Genomic DNA, 26,678 nt, shown 5'->3' with positions numbered 1-26,678 from the left:
AAGATGATTGTAATCCTTTGAGTTTGATTATGAAGGGTGCAGTCCTGTAGGATTATGCCTTTATGCAATTTAAGAATGCAGTTCTCTTACTACAAGCATGCTACTGGAGCAGATCCAGACTCGTACATTTCTCTCGGATCCTTCCAAGATGGAGGGCTCTGTGTTATTTAAAATGCCATAATTTTTCTTGAAAAGAGACATCTTCAAAAGAGTAGTTAGTAGATCAGGAACTAGGCTTTGGAAATGTTGGCCATCCACAAATTTACCCAATTCACTTTTGGACCTTTTGCTTTAGTGAGATTGCGCGTTAGTTAACTATTTAATAATTAGAAAAACTACTTGGAAACAATACACACAGATCCTTTTATTAGAGAAGGAATTAATGGAGAAGAACAGGTAGCAATTTTAATACTGCTTTAGCAATTGACTTGTTACTGCGTTGATAGGTGTTGTGAAGTCATCTCCAACTGATGGTGACCCTATGAATGAAACACCTCTAAAATGTCCTATGCATGACACCCCTGCTTTGCTGTTTTAATTCAAGCATGTGGCTTCCTTAATCAAAGCCAATCCATCCTGTATTTGGTATTCATAGCATACCTGTCCTCTTCAATGAGTCGTCTCATTATGTGTCCAAAGTATGACAACATCGGTCTTGGCATTTTTGCTTCTGTAACCCACTTGTTCATCTTTCTGTTGGTCCAAGGTATTCTCAAAGCTCTCTGAAACCATCAGTATCATTACTATAGTTCTATTTATAACCATGTTTTGAATGTATCAGTTTTCTTCCTGTCAGCTTTCACACCCAAACATAGTAACTGGGAATACAATTGCATGAAGGATCGTCGCCTTGGCCTCCAGTGAAATATCCTTACATTTCACTATCTTTTCTAGTTGCTTTATTGGTCCCTTCCAAATCTTGGTGGTCATCAAGTTTCTTGGCTGCAGTCTCCATCTGAATTAATGATTGAGCCAAGATAAACACAATTTTTCACAATTTTGATTTTTTCATTGTTGACAGTAAAGTTCTATAATTCTCGTAATGTTCGGCTGCAGTCCTGCTTTTACACTAACTTTCACTTTCATCAGGAGTTGTTCTAAGTTAGTGCTTTCTGCCAGTAAGATGGTATTATCTGCATATCTTAAATTAGTGACGTGTCTTCCTTCAGTTTTCACTCTTCCTCCTAATCCAGCTTTCCTTATTTGTTCTGTGTACAGTTTGAATAGGGAGATGAAATAAACCATTCCTTTATGTCTTTGCCTTTAGGAAACCATGCTGTTTCTCCATATTCTGTCCTCACAGCTTATTGTCCCCAATACAAATTACGCATCAGGACAATAATTCCTTTCAGCACCATTCATACCTTGCCTACATTGTCAGAGGCTTTGCTGTATTCTATAAAGCAGGGGTCCTCAAACTTTTTAACCAGGGGGCCAGTTGAAAGGTGCTGGTGGTGGGCGTGGGTCGGAAAGGTGGTGCCAGTGGTGCGCGTGGGCCAGGGCAGGGAGGGTGCATGCGGGCGTGCGTGCTGAGGCGGTGTGGTGTGGGAGGGTGCGCATGTGTGGCGAGGTGGGAGTGGGCATGCGCCACAAGGGGCGCATGAGGCAGTGACTTTCTTGCTTGGAGAACGTTTTCTTCGAGTGAGCAAACCGCTGCCTCCCCGCGTGCGTGGTGGGTCCAAATGGGCACGGTGGGCCGGATTCGGCCCCCGGGCTACAGTTTGAGGACCCATGCTATAAAGCATACTCTGATCTGAAATTCTTTGGTATGCTCTAGTAGCCTACATATATTTACAACATCTCCCATGCTTTTCAGAATCCAGCTTGAACATCAGGCATTTCTTGCTCCGTTCTTTGTTGCAACACTTTGAATAAACATCACAGTTTGCGTGGCAAATTAGTGCAGTGATCCTATGGTTGCCGCATTCTTTGTATCTCCTTGGGATTAGAATGTACATCTAACTTTTCCAGTCTATGGGCAATTGTTTTGTTTTTCACATTTCCTGGCATATTCTTGTTAGGATTTGGACCGATTCCGTCTCTGCAGCTTGGAATAGTTCTTCTGGAATCCTGTCTACTCTGGATGTTCTATTCCTTGGAAATGCATACAGAGCAGCTTTTACTTTGCTTTGTAATATTGCAGTTCTCTTTGAAGGAGTCATTCTTTCATCTCTATTACAGAGTTTTGTATATTTCTACGTTCTCTTTATTTTCTGCAGGTCAGATGGTATGTTCCCTTGTTTGTATTTCCGTATTCCAACTCTAGGTTTGAATGTTCCTTTGATTTCCTGGCTCTTTAGGAAGAGGTCTCTTGTTTTTCCTTGTTTGCACTGGTCCTTCTAATAGTTCGTTTTATCTCAATTTGATACTTGCTGAAAAGTCGCATTCAGGATTCTGATAGTATTTCTGTCACCTTTTGCTTCTTGCCTGGCCTTGGCAATTGGTTTCTTTTGTCATCCATCTAGGCTTTCCCTTTTTTGCTACAGGAGCTTTGATATGTATGAACTTAAAGGCACAGCACATGAGGGGTCCCCAACCTTTATGAATCTGGGCACATTTGGGAGTTTGAGAAACTTGTAAATATTGGCAGAAGATGCCTAGTCAGTGGATAGCTCTGGCATTTCTTTGTTACATCTATTAGCCTCACACTGAATAATTCAGAAACTTTAATTTCATGTTTATTGGACATTGGCATCTGTATAATAAGGGGTTGTACAATTCAGCTAATTGCTGGCAGAGCAATACAGCCAGTCTTTTAAAAGTAGTTATTTTTAAAATCTTACTACCTTATTGCTTATTTATCTTATTACATACCTGCTAAATTTTGTATTGGAACAGTCTTTAATGTTCACAGTCCTGCATACTGTTTCATGGAAATTAACAAATGGGCAGTGTAAATGGATTCTCTGTGCCCCTTTGCTAGGAAAAGGACTGCTGTTAGAACACTGAAAAGATGAAGACTCACCTCTTGTAATGCAATGGACCTTGCTGCATTTTCAATATTTGAATGGGTAGCATATAAATTCCACCTTCAAACGGATAAAGCCTATATATAAAAAAGTTACATATACTTCATATGCATTGCTGTGGATATATATACACAAACTGATGTACGTACGCTGGAAAAGGGAAACATTTTTAAAGGAAAAACGTGAGTACTTAAGGGGTACTTGCAAGTACCGTATTAGGGATGCCTAGTTTGTACAATTGCCAAACAACTCGAGAGTTTTTTCTTCTGTTTGTAGTCCACTCAGAACAGCACATTCAGACAGCGTTTTGCCACAGAATCCCTACCATCTATTGCATCAAATGTTCATGTCTACCACTTTCCTTTCTCAGAAATAATTTTTTCTTTGATTTGCATACATTTTTACAACTATATTTGTTCATATACTTTCCTGAGTTCCTGGATGAGGAAGCTGCATAAGGCAGTATGTAGCTATACGTTCTCCCTTAATTTTTTTGTAGAAAGAAAAGACAAACTGAGAAAATGAATCAATTTTATCCTCCATAATTCACATGAATAAATTCACATGAGAGCACAATAAAAGGCTTAGATTAGCTTTTCAGGTCAAATCAACCTTGCCTGTTATAGTGGTACCTCGGCTCACGAATGCCTCAGTTCACGACCAAATTGGGTCGTGAACAAAAATTTCATTAAAAAATTGACTCGGGTTGCAAACTCCACATTGGGTGGTGACTGCAATTGTGCTGGGGGTGGGGGTGAGATGGCCGAGATTGTGCCCGACTTTCCTGCAGGAGCACAACCGCAAACTCGGCCATCTCCCCCACCAGCATGACTGCGCCCATCTACCCCCTTGAGCGTGCCCATGTTTGTGCCCACCCCCCCCAGTGTGCCCGTGTTTGTGCTCAATTCCCACCCCCCAGCATGCTGGGATGATGGGTGTGTGCAGGGATGACAGGCATGATTGCGGTCGTGCTGGGGGGGAGGGAGATGGAGGCTGATCTTCGTTGTTGTTTGTCACTTTGCTTCACATTTTTCTGATTTAAAAAAATAGTTACAGAATGGATTTACCTTATTTACATTGAACTTTATGGTGAAATTTAACTTGGCTCATGGCCAGTTTGGGTCACGACCAGACTCCTGAAATGGATTAAGTTTGTGAGCCAAGGTACCGCTGTATTATGTTTTTGCTTCTCTCATAGTAACTGCATTGTATTTAACACTATCAATTCTGTTTAAGTTTTTCTCGGCTCTAGCAGAGAAAGCTAAAAGAAGTTCATGAAAAACTAGGTAGTTAAAGAATTAAGAACCAGTGCAATGGGATTTTTAAAAGAAAGGCTTCGATTCAGGTTTAGCTGCATGCACCCAGAAGCAGGTTTTCTTGCCCCCTCCTCCCTGTATGTAGGAGTACCCAGATTTTTGCACAGAGGGTCTGGGAATGGGGTAGAGGAAGAATGAAGCGAGAAAGTTGACTTCAACCTTCAAGTTGGATCCCTCTAAATCTTTTATGTTTCACTGTCTAGTTAGTTTCAGTAACTAATTGATATACTTGGGACATAGTCTGAAAAAATAGATAATTTAAAACGCACTGAGATAAGTGGGTTTAAGGATGCTTGGCTGAATTTTGGATTGAAACCAAGGATTTTTGTTTGGTTCAAGATGGAACCACTGCTCCTTTATCCACTGGGATATATTTTTTTTTTTTTTGGTTCTTTGCTTTTGATCCCTGTACCACAACAATTAATGAGTAGTTAAATTAGCTCCATCTTATTCTACTTAAGTGTCACTTCTGAATGTCATATGATGGGAAAGACCTCCAAATGTCAGAAGCTGCATTCCCCTGTGCCTTGCTGTGTGACTAAGGCTATGGTAAGGGTCTCAAACACTGAAAGTTCTTAAGAATGTTCATAAAAGCATGCAGTCATGTACGTACACAATAACTTGCTGAAGATGAGTTCCCATCGGTTGCGAACAGTGGAGAAGATGACAGATTTTTCCAATCCTAGCTCAATCTCTTACTCATGCAGTGTTAGCATTTCATGGTGCCTCGAATCAGTTTTCTGTAGCTCAGAGCAGGTGCTTTGTGTTCCAGTTTCAAACTCTTGGCATCTCCAGACACGGCTGGGTTTAAGTTACTGTAAAAGTTCACAGGGTGAGAGCTACAGCTTGTATGATTTCAGGGAGCCAATCAGAACTGCAGTTCTTCAAAAGTCTATACATATGACTTCCTACAGTTTGTTTCTGCCATGTTGTAGGTGCCTTCGCGAGTGCAGTCCATCAAGGTTTAATTTCAGAGAAGCCCCTCAGGCCTGCACTGAAGTGGTGTGCAGAGCTGGAAGCAAAGTGGGTGAAGGCAAAGCTACGTGGGGGGGGACGGGACGGGACCGGCATATTTCATTGTAAGGCTGTGATCCTCCTCCCATGTTTAGCCAGAAAAGAGCCCCTGCTCTCTGGGGAATGTTGGGAACTGTAGGGAGTTGTTCCGTCGTGGGATTCTGCCTTAATGCGCCCGCTGCCAGTAACCAAGCAAGGAGAAAAACTTCACAAAATTCAGCAAATCGCCAAGCCCAATGTGTTCCCCGCCAGTCAGCGGGACCCAATCCCTACTGACCTAGATGCCTTGAGCAGTCCAATAGGACAGCACTGGGGTATTTTCTGCAGGGCCCTGCAAACTGCCGGCCAGGAATTGATGCAGTTGCTTTAACAGCACTCTTTTCCTTTCCGTGCGGCGAACCAGCAAAACCAGGTGAAACTCGTCCTCTTTTGTCTCTGCCTGAACCGCTCTACTGTGCGGCCGCTTTCTCATCTATGATTCACAAGCTTCTCCGTAACTGCGCACGCACGAAATGGCAGCGGATAGTCTTTTCCCATCTTTATTTTCTTAGGTCTATGAAAAGGATAGAGCGGGAACGAGGGTAAACAAACCATAGAGTTCAGAAACACGTAGAGCGACACTGCTTGAAGTTCAGGAGCCGAACTGAAAGTCGTCAAAAGAGCTTTCTGTACGGAGAAGGGAGGTGTCGCTCTAGATCTCTATGGTACATAAGCGAAGAGAGCGCAGAAGGAATACGCGCGGGGAAATGGGGACGTCGGCCACGTGACCGCGCCGCAGCATTCCTTCCGTCAGCCATTTTAGGTTGGGATCATCGAGGCGGCGCCATTAAAGTGTAAGAAAGGAGGGAAAACGCGAAGAGCCCGCGCTTCTCGGCCGGACAGGTTGCCGCGGCCCAAGTCTCAGTCCCCGTCGTGAGCGGCCGGTCTCCCGCCGTCAGAGGCGCCGCCGCCTTCTTCATCTCCTCCTCCTCCTCTTGCAAGACCGGCCGGCCGAGTCCGCACAGCAGCCACCATGTCTGAGCAGCAGCAGTTCGCCGGAGACGCGGAGGCTGCGGAGGTTTCGGAGGCGACCGAGCAACTCGAAGGAGTCGCGGGCAGCAGCAGCGGCGGCGGCAACAGCGCGGAAGGAGGGGGCGGCGGCGGCGGGGGAGGGGGCGGCGGCGGCTCGGGCGAATCGGAGGGAGCCAAAATTGATGCGAGCAAGAACGAGGAGGATGAAGGGTAAGAGAGTGGCCTACCTGGGCGGGCAGGTGGGCAGGCGGCGGGGGCAGAGCAGCGACGACCTCAGCCCGGATCAGCCCCTCCGAACTTGGCCGGCTTGTTTCCCGGGAAGAGGATGCGGGCGGCCTCAGCGGAGCGGTGGAGCTTGGTGGCGGCGCTCGCGCGGCAAAAGCTTTTCTGGGGCCCGTGCCCCGAGCCGGCTCTGCGCCGCCGCCGCCGCTCCTGCTGCATCCCACTGTCTCCTCTTCCCTCTCTTTCCGCTCTCCCTCGTCGTGTTCGGATGGCTTGAAGCTGCCGTATAGGAAGGAAAGGAAGAGGTGGGCAGTGCATTGCCTCCTCCTTTTCTGATTGTGCGGGTTTCAAATCACACGCTGGGAGCAAACGCGCTGAACTCTGGCGCCTTAAAAGAATAGCGGCTGCAAACGCGTCCACGGTTTTGATAGTGGGGTTTCTTTCCTCCCTTTATGGCAAAGGGGATTTTAGCGAGTGCAGTTGCCCTCCGTGGTGCTGCCCCGATGTCGAATTTAAGCATCTCTTCGTCGTCTGTATGCAAGCTTGAGAAAAAGTTTTTCCCTACCCTTATTGTAGAAAGAGGGTTGAATGGGGACTGTTAAGGAGCAACCATAATCCAGTCTGTGTGGTGCTGGTTGAAAGGTGTTCCATACCTCCATGGGGAATAGTAGAGGAACAAGGGAATTCAGATTGTAAGGCCCTCGGGACAGGGACTTGCCTCAAGAAATGAGCTTTTATGTTGATAGCTGCTATGAAGATAACGGCTTGTTTTGGGAAGATTTCATCTGTAGAGCAGCACTGAGAAAATCGTAAATTTTTTTAAGATCTAGAAGGAACTGAGAAGGTTTTTGGAACTTGTTCTGGATTTCGGGAATGTATTTGATTTTCAGGTGAATTAGTAGTCTAACTATGCAAGGCAGCATGTGGATATATATAGTTAGCTGGGTGGGTTGAGAGCCTTTGAATCGCTTGTGTTTCAAACACAATCTAGGAATTTAAAAAGGGCTTAAAACTTAATAGAGTTAGTTGGGGAAGAAGCCCCACTTGAAATGTTTTGAAAGTGGGAGTATTCAGAAAGGTACTTGGTTAAGGCCTTTTTTTGGTATGTATAGCTGTAGTCTTGACTGTGTAAATGGAAGGGGGTTATGACTTTAGTTTTGCATATTTTGTGTGAGATGGAAAGATAGAGAAATGGTAATGTTGTATAGCAGTTTGCTAACAGCCATTTTGGGTGTGCCCATTTTTTTCAGACTTGCATGGTGCAAGCTTATCTGTTTTGTGTGAAATCTAACTTGTGCATAGTGTATAAAAGATTATTATACACTTTCACATTTTGGCAAAGAAATTAGATGCCTAGATTGTTCTGTACTTCTTGAGGAAAGGGAATTTTTAGTCACTGGAATGAATGCAAAACTTTCCCTTGTTCTCTTTGGTCATGAAGCCTCTGTAGGTTTTCTGGCCCTATAGTGCTGACTTCTGTATTAGTTGTGGCACTTGGGGTTCTGTAAGGCACATTCACTATGTTACCAAGTTCTTTTTTAAAAGATGACATTGAAGCTCATTGCTACTTGTCATAGTTCAGATATCCACTAGATGGTTATTTAAGTTGTCCACCTGTAAGTATTTTTTTATTTGAAGAATTTTGATCTTCATTAAAGATGACTATCTGGTATATATGTATAATACCAAGCTTCTTCAAATAATGCATATTATGTATCTTATATAATGAATGAAAAACACTGACTATCAATAGCTTGTTGTAGCTTGTACATAAACAACTAGCCCTGGCTTTGTAAGTTGGGCAAGAGCATTATAATGTACTGTACAGGAGGGCTGCCATAGTACATAGAAGATTTTGCTGAGAGAAGATGCTTCAGGTCTCTCTCAACTAGGATCCTTAACACAATCTCTCTAGAACATTAGCTGGTTTTCTGTTTTCAATCTGGGTTCAATTTAAATGTGGGCCATGACATCTTAAGTAAAGTCATTGGGACTAATATAAAATGAGACAACCTCTGTTAGTGTTAGTGATTACTAAATTCAAATAAAACAATAACTGTTAGTACCCACTTGCTATCTTCTCTAAGGTAGGACTAGGGAAGCCCTCCAAGGATGCCCCTTGACTCCAGAACTTGGTCATTCTGGAAATTTATCAAATCCCTGTGTGCTGCTTTATTTGTTACAGTATGCCTCTGACAGCCTGACCAGAATGCTTAGTCACTTGTGTAAAGCTATACCTACATAACTTGAACCAATTTCTGGCTGTCACTTGTGTTGCTGTGATACCTAAGGAAGACCTGTGTGATTTTGTTCTTCGAGTTTCACACAGAGTTTTGGAAAAGATAGTGGTTTAAACAGTTTTAAAAGGATTAGCCTGTAAAATATTGGAACCTTCCCAAGGCTTTGGGGTGGGTTAGGTTTCAGAACAAATGAGTGAGCATCTACAGATATGAAAGGGTGTTTTTTAAACTGTATCACAGCTTATTAAGCTGTGATATGAATCAATCCTTTGCCCATGCACCCAGCACCTTCATTCCTTGTATAATATGAGCCACAATTCAACCAGGAAATTAACCACCAGTGATAGTTTTCCATTTCAAGATAAGCAAGGATCAATATGTTAATGTTCTCCCCCCCCCCACTCCCACCCCCACCCCCACTCCCCATGACTTATTCCAAAGATGGTAACTGTACTTTCCTGGTTCATATGGAACGGGAAATGTGTTTAATTGAAGGCTTCTATATTACATTCAGATGCACGGATGGGCTACTTGCATGGGGAAAAGACTCATGTATATCTTGGCACAGTTAGGGTGCATTTCTTCGAATTGGGCCGCTGTGTTCTGCTGGATTCTTTCCAAACACAGGAGGCAAACTTGAAAAGAAATATGCTCTATTGACATTCAAGGCTAGACAAGCCTTCTCTGTGCACGTCACAGCCTTGAGCCATTGCATTGTATTTATTCTTAGAACTTTTAAGATGCTGTCTAGTTCTGTAAACGTGCTCTGCTTTTTCAATTCAGCTCTTAATGTCCATAATTGTCACTGGACAAATCCATAGTGGCTTGGAACCTGGACCTAGATTTGAGTTTGGAAGGTCAAATTTAATATTAGGAAAGTATTTGCTTTAAAGTAGTTAATGCTTTTTCTGCAAGGTAGAATCTTGAACATAATGGTATGGTAAGCAGGGTGTTTAGATCGTTTAACAATTCTGCTCCTTTTAAGACAAGCTGTTGTATTAATATTTGATAAATATTTTCTAGAGCAGGTTCTCTAAATTTCCAGGCCATGGAAGTAATAATGCCTTATTTCGTATTTCACCTTCTGGTTATAAAAAGGCCTGATATCATCTTCCCTGGATTACTCATTGTGAAATGCTTAATTCTTGAATCACTTCACAGATAAAGAATGTAGTCTACTGGATGTACAAGGTAGTTTATAAGGGCATCTACAGCCATGTCTGCTCTGCATGGGAACCTGCTTCTATTTGTGTATGGATGGCTGCTCTTTCATTCTTCACAGTGTGAATTGTGTCCATTGGATATATTGTTTTTCTGAGCTGATAAAACTGTTCCCTTGGAATTGTGTTTGTGACTTCTGGTAGACTTTTCTAGGCCCTGCCCTCTGCTGAAAATGTTTATTGGTTGCCTCTCTATATAGGAGGAGAGGGTATTGAAGTCGAAAAGTGCAAGAAGTATAAGGAAAGAAAAGCCCATCTCTTCTTGTTTTTGAACAAAGCAAATCTTGTTTTTGAACAAAGTAGCAAAAGCCTCTGCCTGAGCTTCACTGCGCCACTGTTAGTGACAGGTGTTTCACTAAGTGCCTAGGCAGCCCTTTGGAATGACTGTCATAGGCTAGCTCTCGCTGTTGAAATTGTGACCCTTTTTGTAGTTGCTGCAGGTCCCCCCCCCCCCACCACCAATAATTTCCTTTTTTCAGATATCTTTTTGTAGTCTCCAAAGGGACATCCAGTGACTGCCCCTCCAAAGAGCCTAGGCAGCACTTTGGAGGGCCTGTTACTACCACTTTTCTTTGCACCAGAATTGTGTGCGAATGTGTTTGGTAACTTGTAAAATAATGTTTTTAGGGTTGTGGAAGAATGCTTGGAGTTGTGCAAATAAGAAACTCCTAACTGAAATTTGAAACTTTGCCTAGTCAATGCCTTGGTGGGTCCTTGACTGTAAAAGTGAGCACCATCCAGGGGCGTTGGCAAAGCCAGGCTTCAGATACTTTGCTTTCACTTTACAGCAGTCAAACAGGCAGCTGTCTAGTAAAAACAAAGCTGGGAGGAACTGTTGGTGTCTTCCACTGTTTCTACCCTCCTTCAAGCCTCTAGGTCCTTGAGAAGGTGGGAAAAAACAGCCCACCCTCACTTACGGGAGCACTTTTTTTTGATAGCTGTCAAAATTAAGGCTTAAAAAAGGTTGGTTGGTTGGTTGGTTGGTTCCGTCGGTCGGTCTGTCTTCCTCCTTCCTTCCTTCCGGTTCACATATGGCCATGACAGAAGTTGTTATACTTTAAACCAGTAACTTTGTCCCATGGCATAAATTTAAGAATGCATCTAAAGAAGCTTGTTTTTTGCATGAAGCACCCTTGAAAGTAGGATCAGGAAGCATGCAACTTATTATTCTCAATTAGCACTCAGCTTTCTTGCTGGTTCTTTCATGTGTAAGTTCTGTGCTGTTTTTACAATCAGCACATAATGCACCACATGGTCCTTTAGGCAAATTTACAGTATAAGGTGCAGTCTTTAAGGAACACCTGTTTTCTTGGTCTGAGGCAAAGGGGCAGACTGAGAAGGAAAACTGATGTATGCCTTTTTTGAACATTGTTGCAGTATTTGACAGTATTTTTCTTCCTTGTTCTCATCTCAGAACAATTTAGCATGGCACCCCCCCCCCGGTCCCCAGTACTTGCATAGCAGGATGTTTTGGATCATATAGTATTTTTGGAATTTCCTGGTTTGTGTTTGCACTGAATTCTACAAAACCACCACTTTGTTTTGCTGCAGTAGAATAGAAGTATCTTTTGGTGTTATATGCATAAGCAGAGCCAGCCAGTTGTATGGCTGCTTCCATTCTGAGGTGGCAGCACTACTTTGTTTTGTGTAGGGAACCTTCCAGTTACTGAAAATATATTAGGCTGTTGAATTGCACATTACCTTTGTCAGATGGTTAACAAAATGGAGGAGGGAAGGAGGTGATATAGTACTGGACTAACTGTAGTTTCAGTTAATTAGAAAGAACATGTGTGATAGCCTTACAGGCCTCCTTCAGCCTAGGGTGGTGGTTGTTAGTATGATTATTACACAGCATTTTTATGCTGCTTTTTTCCCTCTTGTGAAAGACCTGAAGTGGCTTACATGACCCATTTTATCTTCACAACTACCCTGTGCAGTAGGTTGGGATAAGAGTCTCTGACTTGCCCTAAGTTACCCAGTGGACTTCATAGCTAAGTAGGAACTGGAACCTGCACCTCCTATTTCCCTAGTCCAACACTCTAAGCACCATACCATACTTGTTCTCTGGACTTAGCCTTACTAGGCTTATGCCACTTGTGTTCCAGGTTGTGATTTATGATATGGCCATTCAGAGTGCTCTGCTGTTGTTGTGAAGGACCTTTTAATCCTTCATTCAACAGTAGTCTCATAGTGGATATCCCAGTAATGTAAATGGCCTGTCTGCTAGAGCATATAATGGTTGTCAGACACTGCATGTAGTCCTGTAGTGGACACTGGGTAATAGGACAGGGTAGTGGAATTGGTCTACTTGTTTTTAAAGGGTTTCTTAATCTAATGATGATAAAGTCAAAGTAGCATATTAATACATAGAGAGTAACGGCTCAATTAGACTATCCAAATATGGACTTCAGACTTTTTAAAATTTGCCATTTTAATATTCATTTGTACCTGCAGGAAAATGTTCATCGGAGGCCTTAGCTGGGACACTACAAAGAAAGATCTTAAGGACTACTTCACAAAATTTGGTGAAGTTGTAGACTGCACCCTGAAGTTAGATCCTATTACAGGGCGATCAAGAGGTTTTGGTTTCGTGCTTTTCAAGGAGTCTGAAAGTGTGGACAAGGTATGTTCTTTAGATGTTTTGTTACTGCTGAAACAAAACAATCATCTAACATTGGTTCTTGCATAATGAAAAGATTAAGATCCTTTGTTTGGTAAGGCTTGTTTAACTGCTTACAGGTCATGGAACAAAAAGAGCACAAACTTAATGGCAAAGTGATTGATCCCAAAAGAGCTAAAGCCATGAAAACAAAAGAGCCAGTTAAAAAGATTTTTGTTGGTGGCTTGTCTCCAGATACACCTGAAGAAAAAATAAGGGAATACTTTGGAGGTTTTGGTGAGGTAAGTCAATTGCCCAATCTGTTTATTAGTGTTGTCATCCTATTAATCAGTTGATGGGCAGCACAATCCTATGGCTGCTGGACAGCATCTAGCCATGGGATTCTTCAGATTCCTAGCTGTAAGAATGCAAGTTTGCTCCAATCTCATAGCTGGGGATCTATGCTCTGATCCGCCTCCCTTCATGCAGTTGGCATGGAAAGGGCTGCACTGACTGCTTCTCTGAGAGAGAGGCTTTCGGTGGGCAGGGAGGAGTTGACACCACCAAATTACAGTGTGTTGTGGTGGTGCTATAGCTTGCTCCAAAGCAGTATACAGCCAGTTTTGGCCATCCAAGTGCTTTGCAGGGTGTGAGGAGCACAAAGCTGACCTGCATAGGATGCTTGTAAACCCATTTTGGTGGGTTACAGCCCTCTGATAGGATTTTGCATTAAATCTGCCAAATTTGTATGATAAAACTGAAGAGAGAAATACTTGTATTTAGATTATCCATGAATGTATTTTGTTTAGATTTTTCACATATTTTGACATTGACAGTTTCTGTTTCTTTTGCTCATTGTGCTAATAAAATTAGTTATTGTGTGGTGTACAAATAATACATGTAAATAAACAGGCATTTCTTTGTGTTTTGGGAAAGACACAGGAAATTTTTGCCTGTTCTAAGACAGTCTTCCACTGATGCTTTCTAAAAACTGCATTAACAATATTACTTTAAGCAATTGGCTAGGTTAAAGGAAGGGCAGCTTTTTAGTTGGAAAGGATTTTTTAGTTTATTAGTCGAGCAGTTGGACATTGCAAGGCAACTATCACGTCATTTAAATGTTTTTCCTTGAGTGTTTTATAAACTGCTCTCATATCCTAGCACAATATTCCAAACCAGAAAAACGGGCCCCGGGGGTGGGGATGCTCTGTATATCAGCATTACAGAATTAAGGGAATTATATGACTCTAATCTCCTGGTTCATCTACCAGGAGACAGCAACAGCTTTGTTTTTGGACAGCTGGGATAGCTGTCTGAGACCTTGCTTTCAGGAGTAGCATATAACCATTTTCTGGGTAGTACCTAGCTTCAATTAACGTGTTTCAGACATAGTCATTATCCTCTTAACAGTGATGTAGCCACATCTGGGCAGGGAGGACCAGGGCACTCAAGGATACTTTTAAGTATTTCTGCTGCTCCTAGGAGTAAATTCTCAATACATTTAGGTATAGATTGTTATATTTTGTTCTTGGGATTTGATCTTAAAAGGCCTGTGTGAACTGATTTATTCTTGATGTGCTATCAGTGGACCACTTGAGCTACTGTGGGAAAAGCATGGAAAGCCTTTTTGGAACATACTGGTAAAATTGGCTTTCCATATTGGCAAGCCTTGAGGCCTTCTGCCTGGGGTCAATGCAAAAATTGCAGCATGGACCACTGTTATAAGCTGTTGTAGAACCAAATGCAGAGTTAATAATATTGTCGTAGAAAGACACTGTACTTCATTTCTCCCATGCAAGAAGAGATGTAACCATTCCAGCTGTGGTATTGTATAAAACTCTGAACCACTGGATCAGAGCAAGGGCTGATCTGGTTCTGCTTTCATTAGTGACCTGTTAGCTGCGTTCATGCACTGCTTGTGGGCTGCCTGGAGGCAGCAGTCCTTTCCATTCAGCATCTGGTGTTCAGAGGTACAGGCAGTCACATCTTTATTTTTATGTCAAATGTTTATGTATGTTGGATCATGTTTGTTCAGGTCATATTTAGCATGAGTAAGCCAAATGTTCGTCTTGGTATACACATTTTACCTCTCTGTGCATATAACACACTTAAGAAACACTTCCATGTATAGTCGGCCCTCTACAGTTGCCGGCATTAGGCTGCAAGTGGAAAAACCACAAATGTCTCCAGGCTCCCCAAACTTTACTTCTTAATACTGTTGGCCATGCGCATCGTGGATTTCTTCTCCCTCTCTCTCAGACCTTGGCCTGATCCAGCAGGCCTCCTATTCTTTTCTGTTCTTATTCCCCAGCCTCCTTTCACTCATCAGCGCCTTCTGTTTGCACCAAGGAAATGTCAAAGAGATTTCCCTCTTTAGATGAGTGGGGCAAGAAGGCATGCTTTGGAGGCCCTCCCTCTCTCCCCCTCGCTTTCTTTCTTTTGATGATGATGATGATTTTCTGTAGCAGGTTACAGAACTTCAAAAGTCCCCACGTTTGTTACTATGAACCATTTGTCTTTAACTTGAATTTGTAAATTACTAGGTTTTATGGCAGTTTGTTTATAAGTATGGATGTGCATAACCTGGGGACTGCCTGTATATTAACTTTGAATGTGAAGGTCCTAACTTCTATCTTGTTACTGATATTTGTAAGTCACCTAGGAGCCAGAACTGAAGGACAGAGCGATAATTAGCATAAAATAGTATACTAATAGGAGTTTCATTTCTGACATGTCATATAGCCAGAATGACAGCATCCCATCAGTAGGGAAGTAGTAGTAGTCTTGGGGGACTACAAAAAGTAGCTAGGAAAAAATTAAGTGATGGAGGCAGGAGGAAATGTGAGGAACGGCTCTGAGGTCCGAGCTTGGTCTGTTGCCACAGAATGGTAAAATCCTGAATTACTGTTAAATGGGGTGGGGTAACAAAATGGGGAGGGGGAATGGAATAGGTGGTATCCCAGACAGGGAACGTACTCCATATGTAGTGTTTCATTGCAGCCTCCACTTGTTTACCTATATTTGCAAATAGCCATCAATACAGTTGTTCTTGGTCTAGTCTCACTTTAAAAAAAAACAGCCATCTAAACTAATCTTGTAGCAATGACTTCCATAAGTTAGTTAAATGCTTTGTAAAGCGGTTCCTTTGCCTCTTACCTATTGAACCTTAGACAGAAGATAGGCCAATAGGTCTATAATTTCATAGATTTCTGCCCTCCTAACATCTTTAAAAAGTTTAAATATAGATATTGGATGTCTTCCAGCAATGGTTATAATTTGGAAGCTAGCTCAATATATTCCACAGTGGCAGCCAGTGCAAAGATTTCATTTAATGATTTCTCTGCACTCTATTGGTCATCTGTGTTCCCACTTTCTTAACATCCTTAGGCTAATTTCCTCCTCCTGACATATTAAATAGTTGCATGAATGCATCTAACTTGCTCACTAGTTTCTGTTTTACCAAAGGGAGACAAAAAACACAATGTGTTCATTTTTAAACATTTTCCTGATTTGAGCAATATATCCACTCTTTCAAAGGTATATCAGTGTCATGTTCAAGCCTAACCACTTTTAAAAATCTGTGGCATATATTAGTGCCTCTTACCATACTTGTTAAATAAACTTAAAATTCCTGAAGGCATTTATCCTTCCTTTTACAACCTCTGAAGTATAGCCTTTTTAAAAAGGTTTCTCCTCTGAATGTCTGTATGGGCTCCACTCGTCTGTGTTGAATTTTGTAGTCTTCTGTCACTGCTTTAAGCTATTTGGCAACAGTTAAGCAGCTAAACAGGTTTTTGGGAATAGCCAGTATCAAATCAAGACTTGTCTCATCTTTTATTGGTCCCATGACTGCATGAAGACACAGTAATTTATCATATGTAGAAATTTAGTCTTCATGCTGGTTTCAGGGGACCCAGCTGATTGTGATCATCAGTGATTTCAGTGCTTAAAATCTCCCCTGAGTTTTCTCCAACTCAGAACCCACTAGAACTTTAATTTGGGGGTCAAAGCTGGAATGTCACTTCAGTTAAAGGGAAAGTCTCTCTTCATTTTCGAATGGATTGAAAGGGTCCTGCTGAGGGAAACTTAGACATGTAAGATACAATCCTCTTTCGTGGCCATAAGTCCCTGAACTCAGAGACTTATGGCTATTGTTTGTGAAACAGGAAGATGGTGAAGGTGAATATTTCCTCTTTGTCTTCTAGCTGGGACATTTTGGAATGTAGGAGGAAGGATGCTGGAGAGGCTTTGGGATCACTTGTATCCTGGCCTCCTGTCTCCTCCCTGCCGCCCATGAGAGTACCTTCCCCATTGCCAACTTCAGTTCCTTCTGTGGTCACTGAGTGAGGTGAGAGAATCTGAATTCTGAGATAGGAGTGCTGTGTGTGACCTCATATCTGGGAAGTGGAAGCACCCTGTTGTTCCCTGGGTAATTTGTAGGGGCCGTAGGATTGCTCCCTTCATTATTTTAACCCATAGTGATTCTGTTTTTCCCCTCTAAGGATGTAGCTGATTGTCTTCAGTGCCATTACCTCCTGTGTTGGCAGCTCTGTCCTTTTTATAGATGTTGTATCCAGGAATAGTTGGTCCCTGTTGATATGTCATTTCAGTTCTGATGCAGTGGAAATACAATCTATTATACATGGATACCAGGCATTTTAGCTCCAGCATCCTGGCAGTGAAGTGTGTAGTATGGAATGCTTGTTTGCAAGCAGTTTCTTCTCTGAATCTTTGACATTTGGCACTCTGTCTCTACAAACTTCTGTCTGGGCCTCGGTTTGAGGGCATCAACATTCAGCTCACCATGCCTAAGGGACGAGTTAACCCCATTCACACTCTTCTTGCATCTGCTTTCTTTCCCCCACAAGTTAGTTGAAAAACTGATTTGTGACCTCTTACATATTATGCTTGCATTGGTAGTAATTAACTTCCAGAGCCTTAGGGTACTGCCAGCTCCACTGAAATCAGTGGGAGCTTTGCTACATCATTGGGATTTGAAATGCACTTTTCATTATTGTTTCAACGCAGAAGCATGGTCTAATAATTGACTGAGACAGAAATTCAGATTACATGTAAGAATAGTAATGTCCTTAAGGCAATCAGTGGAAATCATTCATTTGTAGATGGATTTCTATCTTGTCAAGGGAGCTTAAGATTTGAGTTTTGCTGAGTACGTTAGACTTGGGTAGCCTTCCTTTAAGAGTTAAATTGCTTTTTAATAACTTAGGTTACCTTTTCTGGGTTTAGCATAGTTGTGCTTAAGTTAAATTAATTAAAGTTTGGTTATCTCTTCATTTGCTTTGGGACAGGATCAGTTTGGACATTATGCCAAACCATGGTAAAGGAAACTTACTGTAGCTTGGTATCTGTGAATTACCAAATGACAGTTATATAACAATGGAGGCCAAGGTGCCTAAAAAAGCAGTCCTAAGTAGGCAAGCAGCTATAAATTCTCGTTTGCTTTTATGTAATTTCCCTTCTAAATTGTGTTAGCACAAACCATGGGTAGATGTGAGGTCTGAACTTGATTACTCCCATTTTATGCTGTTCTGCTTTGAATTTTCAAAAGGGAATCATATACTTTGAATTACAGTCAACTGAATACTTAAGTGTAGATAGACTTAAATTACCCTTCCCATCAATACTTCATATGTTTTCCAAATAATGGTGCAAATCTGAATACTAAATCACATTAAAATCACAACAAAACAGCATCTGTATGCTGCTTTATTTTCAGAATTGGGCTAAACATGTCTTTTGCACTGTGGACATTTTGTATAGGTTTTTAGCTATAGAGAAGAATGTTTTCAAAATATTCCTGTGTAGTTTTTTATGACCAGTGGTGCCACAGTTTGTGGTTATGTAGAGGGCTATAGGAGGCCGCACACTGGAAAGTCTTGTCTTTCCATTGTGCAGCTTGTAAGTACAAAGTAGAACAGAAGTAAATATTCATGATGGATAGCTGTGAGTAAGATCTAGTGCTGGGTAGATGAGAGCTTTTGATTTTCATCGGATGAAAATGAAATGTAGAGTAACTGTAGTGCTGCTATTCAGATTATTTAACATTAACCCAGTTCTTTAACAAAAGCTTAATAACTTTAAAAAAACCCATTCTGCTCTCTCTTTGTTTTGACTATTTAAGATACACACACACTGATCTCATCCTCCCTGTTCAGTTTTTTAAATGCATGTATTTCTTGATCAGGTGGAATCAATAGAGCTTCCCATGGACAATAAAACTAATAAACGGCGTGGATTTTGCTTCATTACTTTCAAAGATGAAGAACCAGTGAAGAAGATCATGGAAAAAAAATACCACAATGTTGGTCTTAGTAAGGTATGTTTCAAACTATGATTTTGAATTACCTTTGTTTTAGAAAGAAAATCTTGCTTTCCCTGGGCAATAGTATTTACTGTTATATAGAGTGAAGTGTAGACAGAAGAGGATACAAATGAAATAGTATTGATGGATGCCAGGAAGCAAACTACATTTGTAAAAGTGTAATATAGTAGAACAACTGTTAGAAATACTAAAGCTCTTGCTTGGTGAACACATAATTTGGCTTCTGCAACATCACATGTTGTTAGCACATTTAGTTCTGAGTGCCAACTTTGGGGCAACCTGAAAGTCTCTAAAAGTACACAAAGTTCCTAATAAGTGGAATGCTAAAAAACCAGCCCTATGAGGACTGAGTGATTATTCAGGATACATAGCATGCTGACTGGTAGGAGCAGGGGAAACACCAGAAAATCATGTGGGAGGGGAAGTGGAGTATAGTGGATGGAAACTGAACCAGAGTGTATTACACTGTGGCATTTTGTGGTGTATCTTACTGAGTCTGGTGTTCTGCCTGACAAGAGACTCAGGGTCATTGCTTATAACTTGATACTGTTCAGTTATGGTAACAGTCACAGAAATGCTCTTTTCATAGGTTTAAATTGGACTATATTTTACCTTGGTAAGTGTATTTATATCCTCTTACTATAGAGCTGGGGAACTTCTGAGGTCCAGGTGCCAATTTCTACCCCCTGGATAGAACTCACGGGGTGTTATAATCTCTCCTTCCTGCTGGCATAAAAGCTGTGCTTTCTGTTCAAAACAATGCTTGCAGGGAGCAATTGTTTTGTCTTCATGCAAAGGCAGACTTCCAGAAGCCGCTTCAGTTGAGTGGGGGAGATGGTTTTGCATTGCATACATTGTTTTAAGTGGGAAATACAGCCTTTTGCCATTACCACCTCAGTAATTCAGTGGCAGTTTAGTGGGGTAGCAGCAGCAGCTGTAAAAAAGATGGGAGTGTACACATAGAACCTCCCCTTGCCTAAATAGCCTGTCTCCTGTCTTAATTCCTCTCTCTACTGCCAATAACTGGAAAAGGGTTAATTTGGCACTTATATTGCTCTTTTAAGTATCAGTTCCTGGAGCAAAACTAATTGGGTCTTGTCAGCAGATTTTTCTGGTTAAAAAATAAGTAATATTGAACACTAGCTTAAATAGCCCTTCAATGTTTGTGATTCTTATTGATGTGTTTATGGCTTTAACACAGTGACCTGATCTGTAGGAACCAACAGAGTATGGGCTGTTGCCTTACCCTGAGTTTATACATGACTTGCCTGTAAGCACATCTCCTCCCTGCCCACAAATCCCTGGGTTGTTTTGATTCTTCCTTCTCTTCCTCCCTTGCAGATTGTTTTTATTTTAAACATTTTTGCGTTCCATCACTGTAGCCTCATGAACCAACCCGCCTGGATTTCTAGGTTCTCATGTAAGGATAGCCAGAGTTCACAACCCAGCAACAAATCATGGGTTCTCTTTCTTGGTTGTGTGTGGCTAATAATCCATAGTTCTATATTCACAAGTAACAGGATTCAACAACCCATACTCTGGGTTTACGTTATGTGAAAATGAGGTCTAAATTTTGCATTGTTTCCTGTTGTAATCTGTTTTTGAAACTGCATTTCCAGTTCTCATGATGATGCAACACCGTATTCATATTCATTCTGAACAATTAATGTAATTGAGTAGCTGCCTACTAGCACTTTCCAAAAAACAGCAAAGTACTTGTACAAATTAGTTCTCAATCTTTCAGTGTGAAATAAAAGTAGCCATGTCAAAAGAACAGTATCAGCAGCAACAGCAATGGGGAACTCGAGGGGGATTCTCTGGTAGAGCCCGCGGCCGAGGTGGAGGTAAGTCTGTTTATAACAAATGCTCATACTAAGCACAAATATCAAAGGGCCCATGAGTGTCTGTGTGCACCTTAGTGTTGTCCCACATCAAGTATATACTTCTCAGGGGTTTTTTAACTTATCAAACTTTTCTATGTACCGTATTTTTCGCTCTATAAGACGCACCTGACCATAAGACACACCTAGTTTTTAGAGGAGGGATCCATGGAAAGCATCCTGATAATCACAGGCACATTCCCCATCACTTCCCCATGGGCTTCATTAAAAGATGGGTTGCCATTTGAAAACACACCAACTTGTGATTAATGGCTCTCACCTGTAAGACACACAGACATTTCCCCTTACTTTTGAGGGGGGGAAAGTACGTCTTGTAGAGTGAAAAATACGGTACTTGGCCACCTTCTTGAACTGCAATTCAGGGCTGGAATTTTATTTCTTGCTAAAGGTAATGTTCTTCTACTCACTTTTTGAAACTAATATCTGAGTCTTTTAAGATTTTGAGAATAAAAGATTGATTGCTGATGAGAGATGAATTAAACCCAAACAGAACAGAAAGTTGGTTAATATATTCCAGAGTTTAGCACCATGTGGCCTGATTGTTTGTGAATTATTAAACTCCTAATCTACCCTCTTGCCTATGTACTGGAAATTAAATATATTTTACCTGGAAATAGGGGGCTTCCTTCTAATTAGGTGTGAGTTTGTTCACAGGCTCTCTTGCAGTTACCCTTTCCTGATTGTTTTGCAGGTCCCAGTCAAAGCTGGAACCCAGGATACAGTAATTATTGGAATCAGGGTTATGGCAACTATGGATACAACAGTCAAGGATATGGTGGCTATGGAGGCTATGACTATACCGGCTACAACAACTATTATGGATATGGGGATTATAGCAGTAAGTGTAGAGTGACTCACTCTGCCTTCATGGGTTGATATGTAAAATGCCAACAAAATGCAGGGGTCTTGGGTAGTGAGTTTCCTGTCCAGGTCTAGGGTATATACTTTACTTCTTCAAAACATTTGAAAGATTGACTACCTTACCAATAGAATGTTAGTTGCATGTTTGAAGAACTTGGAATTCCCAGGTAGTTAATATTTCTGAGGATCAGTTCTTAGGGTTTGCCTCAACCAGAGCCCCTGTGCAGGCAATGTTTTTTGTTTTGCCACTCCTGCTCTTTGTGGATGGAGCGTGAAACATGTTGGCTCAAGCAGAACTATGGCAAATTTACCCTGAAGTTGGGGAGAGTGGTGGCGGGCATTTTCACAGGTTCAGGAAGACGGTTAAGACCTTTTTAATGACCCAGTGACTTTCCTGTGATGTGCTGTGCACGACTAGGGTTGTAGGGCACAGTTGTTTGTGTGTAAGAGATGTCATTGTTCTGGTTTTTAAATAGAGATTTCATGATGGCAGCAAGGTTGGCCTTATACTTTGCACTTAAATTTGTATTGCCTGAAAACTCTTCCTTTAAAGCTACAGATTAATCTGAAAATGTACATTTTGGAGCTTTGTTCTGACCATGTGCTTGAAATGCTTGCTCTGTCCTCTTCTGCTGTGCTATGAATTTTACCTCTTTCATTATTGCTACCAACTTTTGAGAGCTACATTGTTGGAGTACCACCTTTTCCCCCAGGGGTGCTCAAACTTTTCCACCAGGGGGCCAGTTGAAAGCTGCCGGTGCTGGGTGCGGGCCGGAAAGGTGGTGCTGGCGGTGCGCATGGGCTGGTGCGGGGGTGGCACGTGTGGGCGTGCGCGCTGAGGCGGGGGAGGTGAGGTGTGGGCGGGGGAGGGCACGCACTGCAGGGCGGGCGCATGAGGCAGCGGTTGCTCGCTTGGAGTTCATTTTCTCCAAGTGAGCAAACCACCACCTACCCACGCACATGGCGAGGTGGGTGGCGGGCACGCACAGTGTGTCCAAATGGGCATGGCAGGCTGGATCTGGTCCCCGGGCTGTAGTTTGAGGACCCATGTTTTAACCTGATGGCTATCTGACTGTATTTTGAGGCTCTTAAATACAGTGGTTTTTAAATGAATTACTGTGTTGGGTTTGTGAAAGATGGGTGACCTGCTGCAGCAAATGAGCACTTCTTAGCCATGTACCTTGAATCAATGGGTTTAGAAGACTCTGCTGTTCCAGATGTCTGTGTCATTTCGTATGATGTGAAGTGCCTGCTTCTCTGTGTTTTGATCTTTTGCAAAATAGATGGTTCTCAGTGGCTCCTATGTTTTTGAGTCTTAAGTTTCTTTCCTGTATTTAGATCAGCAGAGTGGTTATGGGAAGGTGTCTCGGCGAGGAGGTCATCAAAATAGCTACAAACCATACTAAATTATTCCATTTGCAGCCAATCCCAAACAGGTAAGTTCTGTTTTTGTAAGTTGTGTCCTAACTTTATAATTAATAGTAGTTTTCAAGTACATTGTGTAAGATATTGTAATGATTGATGTTTTAAAATTTCACAGCACCCAGAAGTGCTTACCGTAATGTAACGTAATGACTTTGAAGATAAGTAACACAGGTGCTCTTAAGCTTTTGCCTTTTGCCCTATAAATTAACAAGTCAGTAAAGTTAACAGGTAAAGTACTGCTAATGGGTACAAATTAAGGAATTGCAGCGAAACAGTATTGCCTACTAACTCTGATATTATACCTTGTTTGTACCCGCCAGCGGGAACTTCCTTGCAGGCCCTGTGTCGCGCTGACTTCCCGATTCTCACAGGCCCGCTCAATGCGGACAGGGTACGAGATGCTCACGCTCTCGAATGCTGCCGTTTGGTATGGTCTCTTCCAACATCCTGTATCAGCATTATAATAAAATGGATACTTCAAGCTTTGCCTTCACTTATTTCTTTGCTTGTAAAACAAACTACTTGTAATGTAATTTTAATGCATTTTTTACAGGCCCAGTAATGGTTAAATACATCAGCTTACTGAATAATTTTAACTGTTTGTTCTTCTAAGGATACAGCTTGTCTCTGGATTTTCCAGTCTTAATTTTATATTTTATTAATCTATTTTAATGCTTGCTTTTCCCATTTTTATAGACGTTGTAGCAGTAATTGCAAGATGTTCTTGAGCTGAAGTCCTGTTGTGTCAACGCCTCTGACTTTTCAATATATACCTATTTATAGTAGATACTTAACTCTTTCTCCTTGTTGTATTTCTTTTAATGGATAAATAGCGCTGTCTGGCCGGCCAGTATAAGTCTTTAACAGAAGAGTTTGGGCCGAAAATAGCCACTCACCAAATTACTACTCTTGGTGGTGGTAGAGCATTAAGGATTCGGGGAGATGCTTAATGGCATTCGGTGAATAAATAAGTATTTCTTAAATAATTTCAGATGTGGCAAGATCCTTGTTCAAACAGTGGTGCACATGTGGATTTCCAGCTCATGGACTCTCCTGTTCAGCTTTAATATAAAAAGCATACTTGATTAATGTTAATATGATATTTATATAGTGGGATGTAGGGGTTTCTAAACACTTTGTGACTTTAGCTAGAATTTGTGGTCTTCACAAACTGACCTCCCTTTCTTTCTTTCTAGGTGGACAAGCAGTATTCTCATTTGAAGATTCATTTTGAGGTGGCTCATGCTGCCTGCTAATAGCAGTTCAAACTAATTTTTTTGTATCAAGTCCCTGAATTGGAAGTAAGATGTTGGCCCTCTGAAGTTTGATTGTGTTCTCATTACAACAGAATTGCTTTCACCGTCTTTTTTTTTTTTTTAATTGCTATGCTTGAGAATCAATTTCATTTATGCCCCACACCCATTTTGTTCCCCAGTATTGTAGAAAAAGTCTTGTGTTTAAAGCCCAGTGTGACAGTGTCATGATGTAGTAGTGTCTTACTGGTTTTTTAATAAATCTTTTTGTACAAATGTGTATTGGATTTCTTTTCCTTGGGAATGGAGAAGCTATGAAAGTTACGGTTCCCTGCATTCCATGTATTAAGATACTTCAGTATTTGCTTAGTGAAAAATCAGAAAGAGCTTTGATAGTTCTACATATCAGTTGTGGGTAACCAATTAGCATAGAGGACACATCCTTCTAGCAAACTGTAACTCTTTGCATCATTTTTAATACAGATTCTGGGAGTTGAAAAGTTGTTGTTTGGGAATTAATGTCTGATTGGCTCCCTAACTCGTGGGGGAATAATTAAGGCTCAGCAAATGGAAGGGAGCTTCAGTATGTCACACACAAGCTAGAAATTGATCTCTGTATTAAATCTGTGGTTCTAAATTTTAAAAAAAGTTGCCCTAGAAGAGAATCATGCTAGGGAATATCGAAAGGCGTGATAAGAAAACTATGAAATGGACGGGCCCCTTAAAGGAGGCCACGGCCTTGAGTTTTGAATTGCTGAGCAGGGCTGTCACGGATGAGACCTTCTGGAGGACTTTCAGTCATAGAGTCGCCATAAGTCAGATGACTTGACAGCACACAACAGCTACATAAATGGGCTATGTGGTGCCATCTAGAACTTTTGAACAAAAACTCCCATGATCTCTATTGCCCAATCTGGCTGGGGCTGAAGGGAATTATCAAAAAAAAAACCCTGGAGGGCACCTCTTCCTATGTCATGTGAGGTGTCAGTTGATCATTCCTTAAGAGACCTGCAGCAATGAGCCTTGGCATGCTACACCTGGCAGAACGTGCCTGCCATGTTGGAGTCTGTTTTCCTTACCCTGAGCTAATTCCAGTATTGCAGTTGCCTGTTCTGGATTGACATGACCCACTCACCCCTGGTTTGGACCCAGTGCTACTGCAGATTTCTATTCCTCTTTCCCTGAACTCAAGGAACATATTGTAAAAATGTGCAGTTCAGTGGGAACAGTGCCTGCTTCCATTTGGACTGCTTTAAAGCAGTCTCTGTCAGCAGTTGTGAGTTACTGATCCATGTCACGTCAAGCACTGGCAAATGGTGCATGGGCATCAGGATCCTTTGCTTTTCAAGTGTATTGGGAAATTGTTCCACCTGTATTCAGGGAAATAGACCTCATATAACCAGGGCACAAATGGATCAAGTAGGACAATACATCTTAAGATTGCCAACATTTGCTTCACTTTGTATTGATGGTACCTCTACCTTGGCATTTGGGTAAATCCTCTTGAATGTTGCAGAACAAATTAAGTTTCTGAGAGTCCTTTGCGAAATTACATATTGCATCACAGTACTTTAAGACGGGAACAGTGAATTACTCTGCTTCCACAGTTGTTTGAATATGCACAACCTTCTTGGGAGAAGATTCCATGGCCTTAAGGTCTGCCTACTACCTTTCATCACTGGCTGGCTTCAAAAATTAAGCTCACTGAGGAGCTTTTTCAAATGCTTCTTTCCAAATCCTTTATTACAGATCCTGGGGATCACTATGTCTTAAGCATCTTTGTGTATCCTTTGGCTCAAGCATAAACACCTTCATAGTTCTTCTACTTAACAGATGTTACAGATTAAGAAATGAGGAGACAGACTTCTGCAAGGCCTTGATGTTCTTATCATGCGTCAAGCTGTTGATAAATTGACTGGAAGCTTGACCACAGAGGAGAGTTGAGTGAGTGAGTGAATGACAGGGCAGTAGATTCAGATTGACAACAGCATATATTTTTCACCTTTTGTCTTTTATTAAGGAATATTTCCTACTTAGGCTCAGATATAAGCTAAAAATGGCAATGTTTTAAATAAGTGCTTCAGCCTGGAAGGACACACAAGAAAGCATGTAGATGTAAGAAGTGGGGCCTAGAACTTAAAAAGTTTATTTCCAGTACCCATTTTTGATCATAACTCAGAAAATAAGTTCATTTCAATGTGTATGCTTCTGTGGTCTGGTGCAGAAATAGCAGACTGGGAATCTTGCTCAGGGTTTTGTGTGGAGCATTCTAATTAGTTCTAATGGCCTTTCGTTGTACATAAA

General features: G+C 41.6%; 1 protein-coding gene and 1 long non-coding RNA gene across 7 annotated transcripts; one reads left to right on the top strand and one right to left on the bottom strand.

The window, feature by feature from the left end:
* Positions 1–344: 344 nt before the first annotated feature.
* On the bottom strand, positions 345–5,971 carry LOC123022526. Its single transcript, XR_006414528.1, has 2 exons — positions 4,899–5,971; positions 345–3,046 (listed from the first exon to the last, which is right to left on the bottom strand). It is a non-coding gene; the product is annotated as an uncharacterized LOC123022526 (long non-coding RNA).
* A 340-nt stretch (positions 5,972–6,311) lies between these two features.
* Positions 6,312–24,654, top strand: HNRNPD (heterogeneous nuclear ribonucleoprotein D). 6 transcript variants are annotated; one of them, XR_006414526.1, is made up of 9 exons: positions 6,312–6,520; positions 12,447–12,615; positions 12,732–12,893; positions 18,797–18,928; positions 20,679–20,778; positions 21,527–21,673; positions 23,035–23,132; positions 23,442–23,548; positions 24,318–24,654. XR_006414526.1 is itself a non-coding variant. In XM_044428274.1 (8 exons), the coding sequence occupies exons 1-7, from the start codon at positions 6,312–6,314 to the stop codon at positions 23,100–23,102; spliced, it is 987 nt and encodes a 328-aa protein (XP_044284209.1). In that variant the 3' UTR covers positions 23,103–23,132; positions 24,318–24,654. The 6 variants fall into 6 exon arrangements, 4 of the variants coding, with proteins under 4 accessions (XP_044284209.1, XP_044284208.1, XP_044284207.1 ...); XR_006414525.1 differs by having other exon boundaries at positions 23,035–23,548; XM_044428274.1 differs by lacking the exon at positions 23,442–23,548.
* The last annotated feature ends 2,024 nt before the right edge of the window (positions 24,655–26,678 follow it).

The sequence above is a fragment of the Varanus komodoensis genome, unplaced genomic scaffold (assembly GCF_004798865.1).
Source record: "Varanus komodoensis strain SLA01 unplaced genomic scaffold, ASM479886v1 scaffold2, whole genome shotgun sequence".
Classification (NCBI taxonomy): domain Eukaryota; kingdom Metazoa; phylum Chordata; class Lepidosauria; order Squamata; family Varanidae; genus Varanus; species Varanus komodoensis.
The sequence above is the reverse complement of the archived record's forward strand: the minus strand, read 5'-3'. Positions and strand labels throughout refer to the sequence as shown.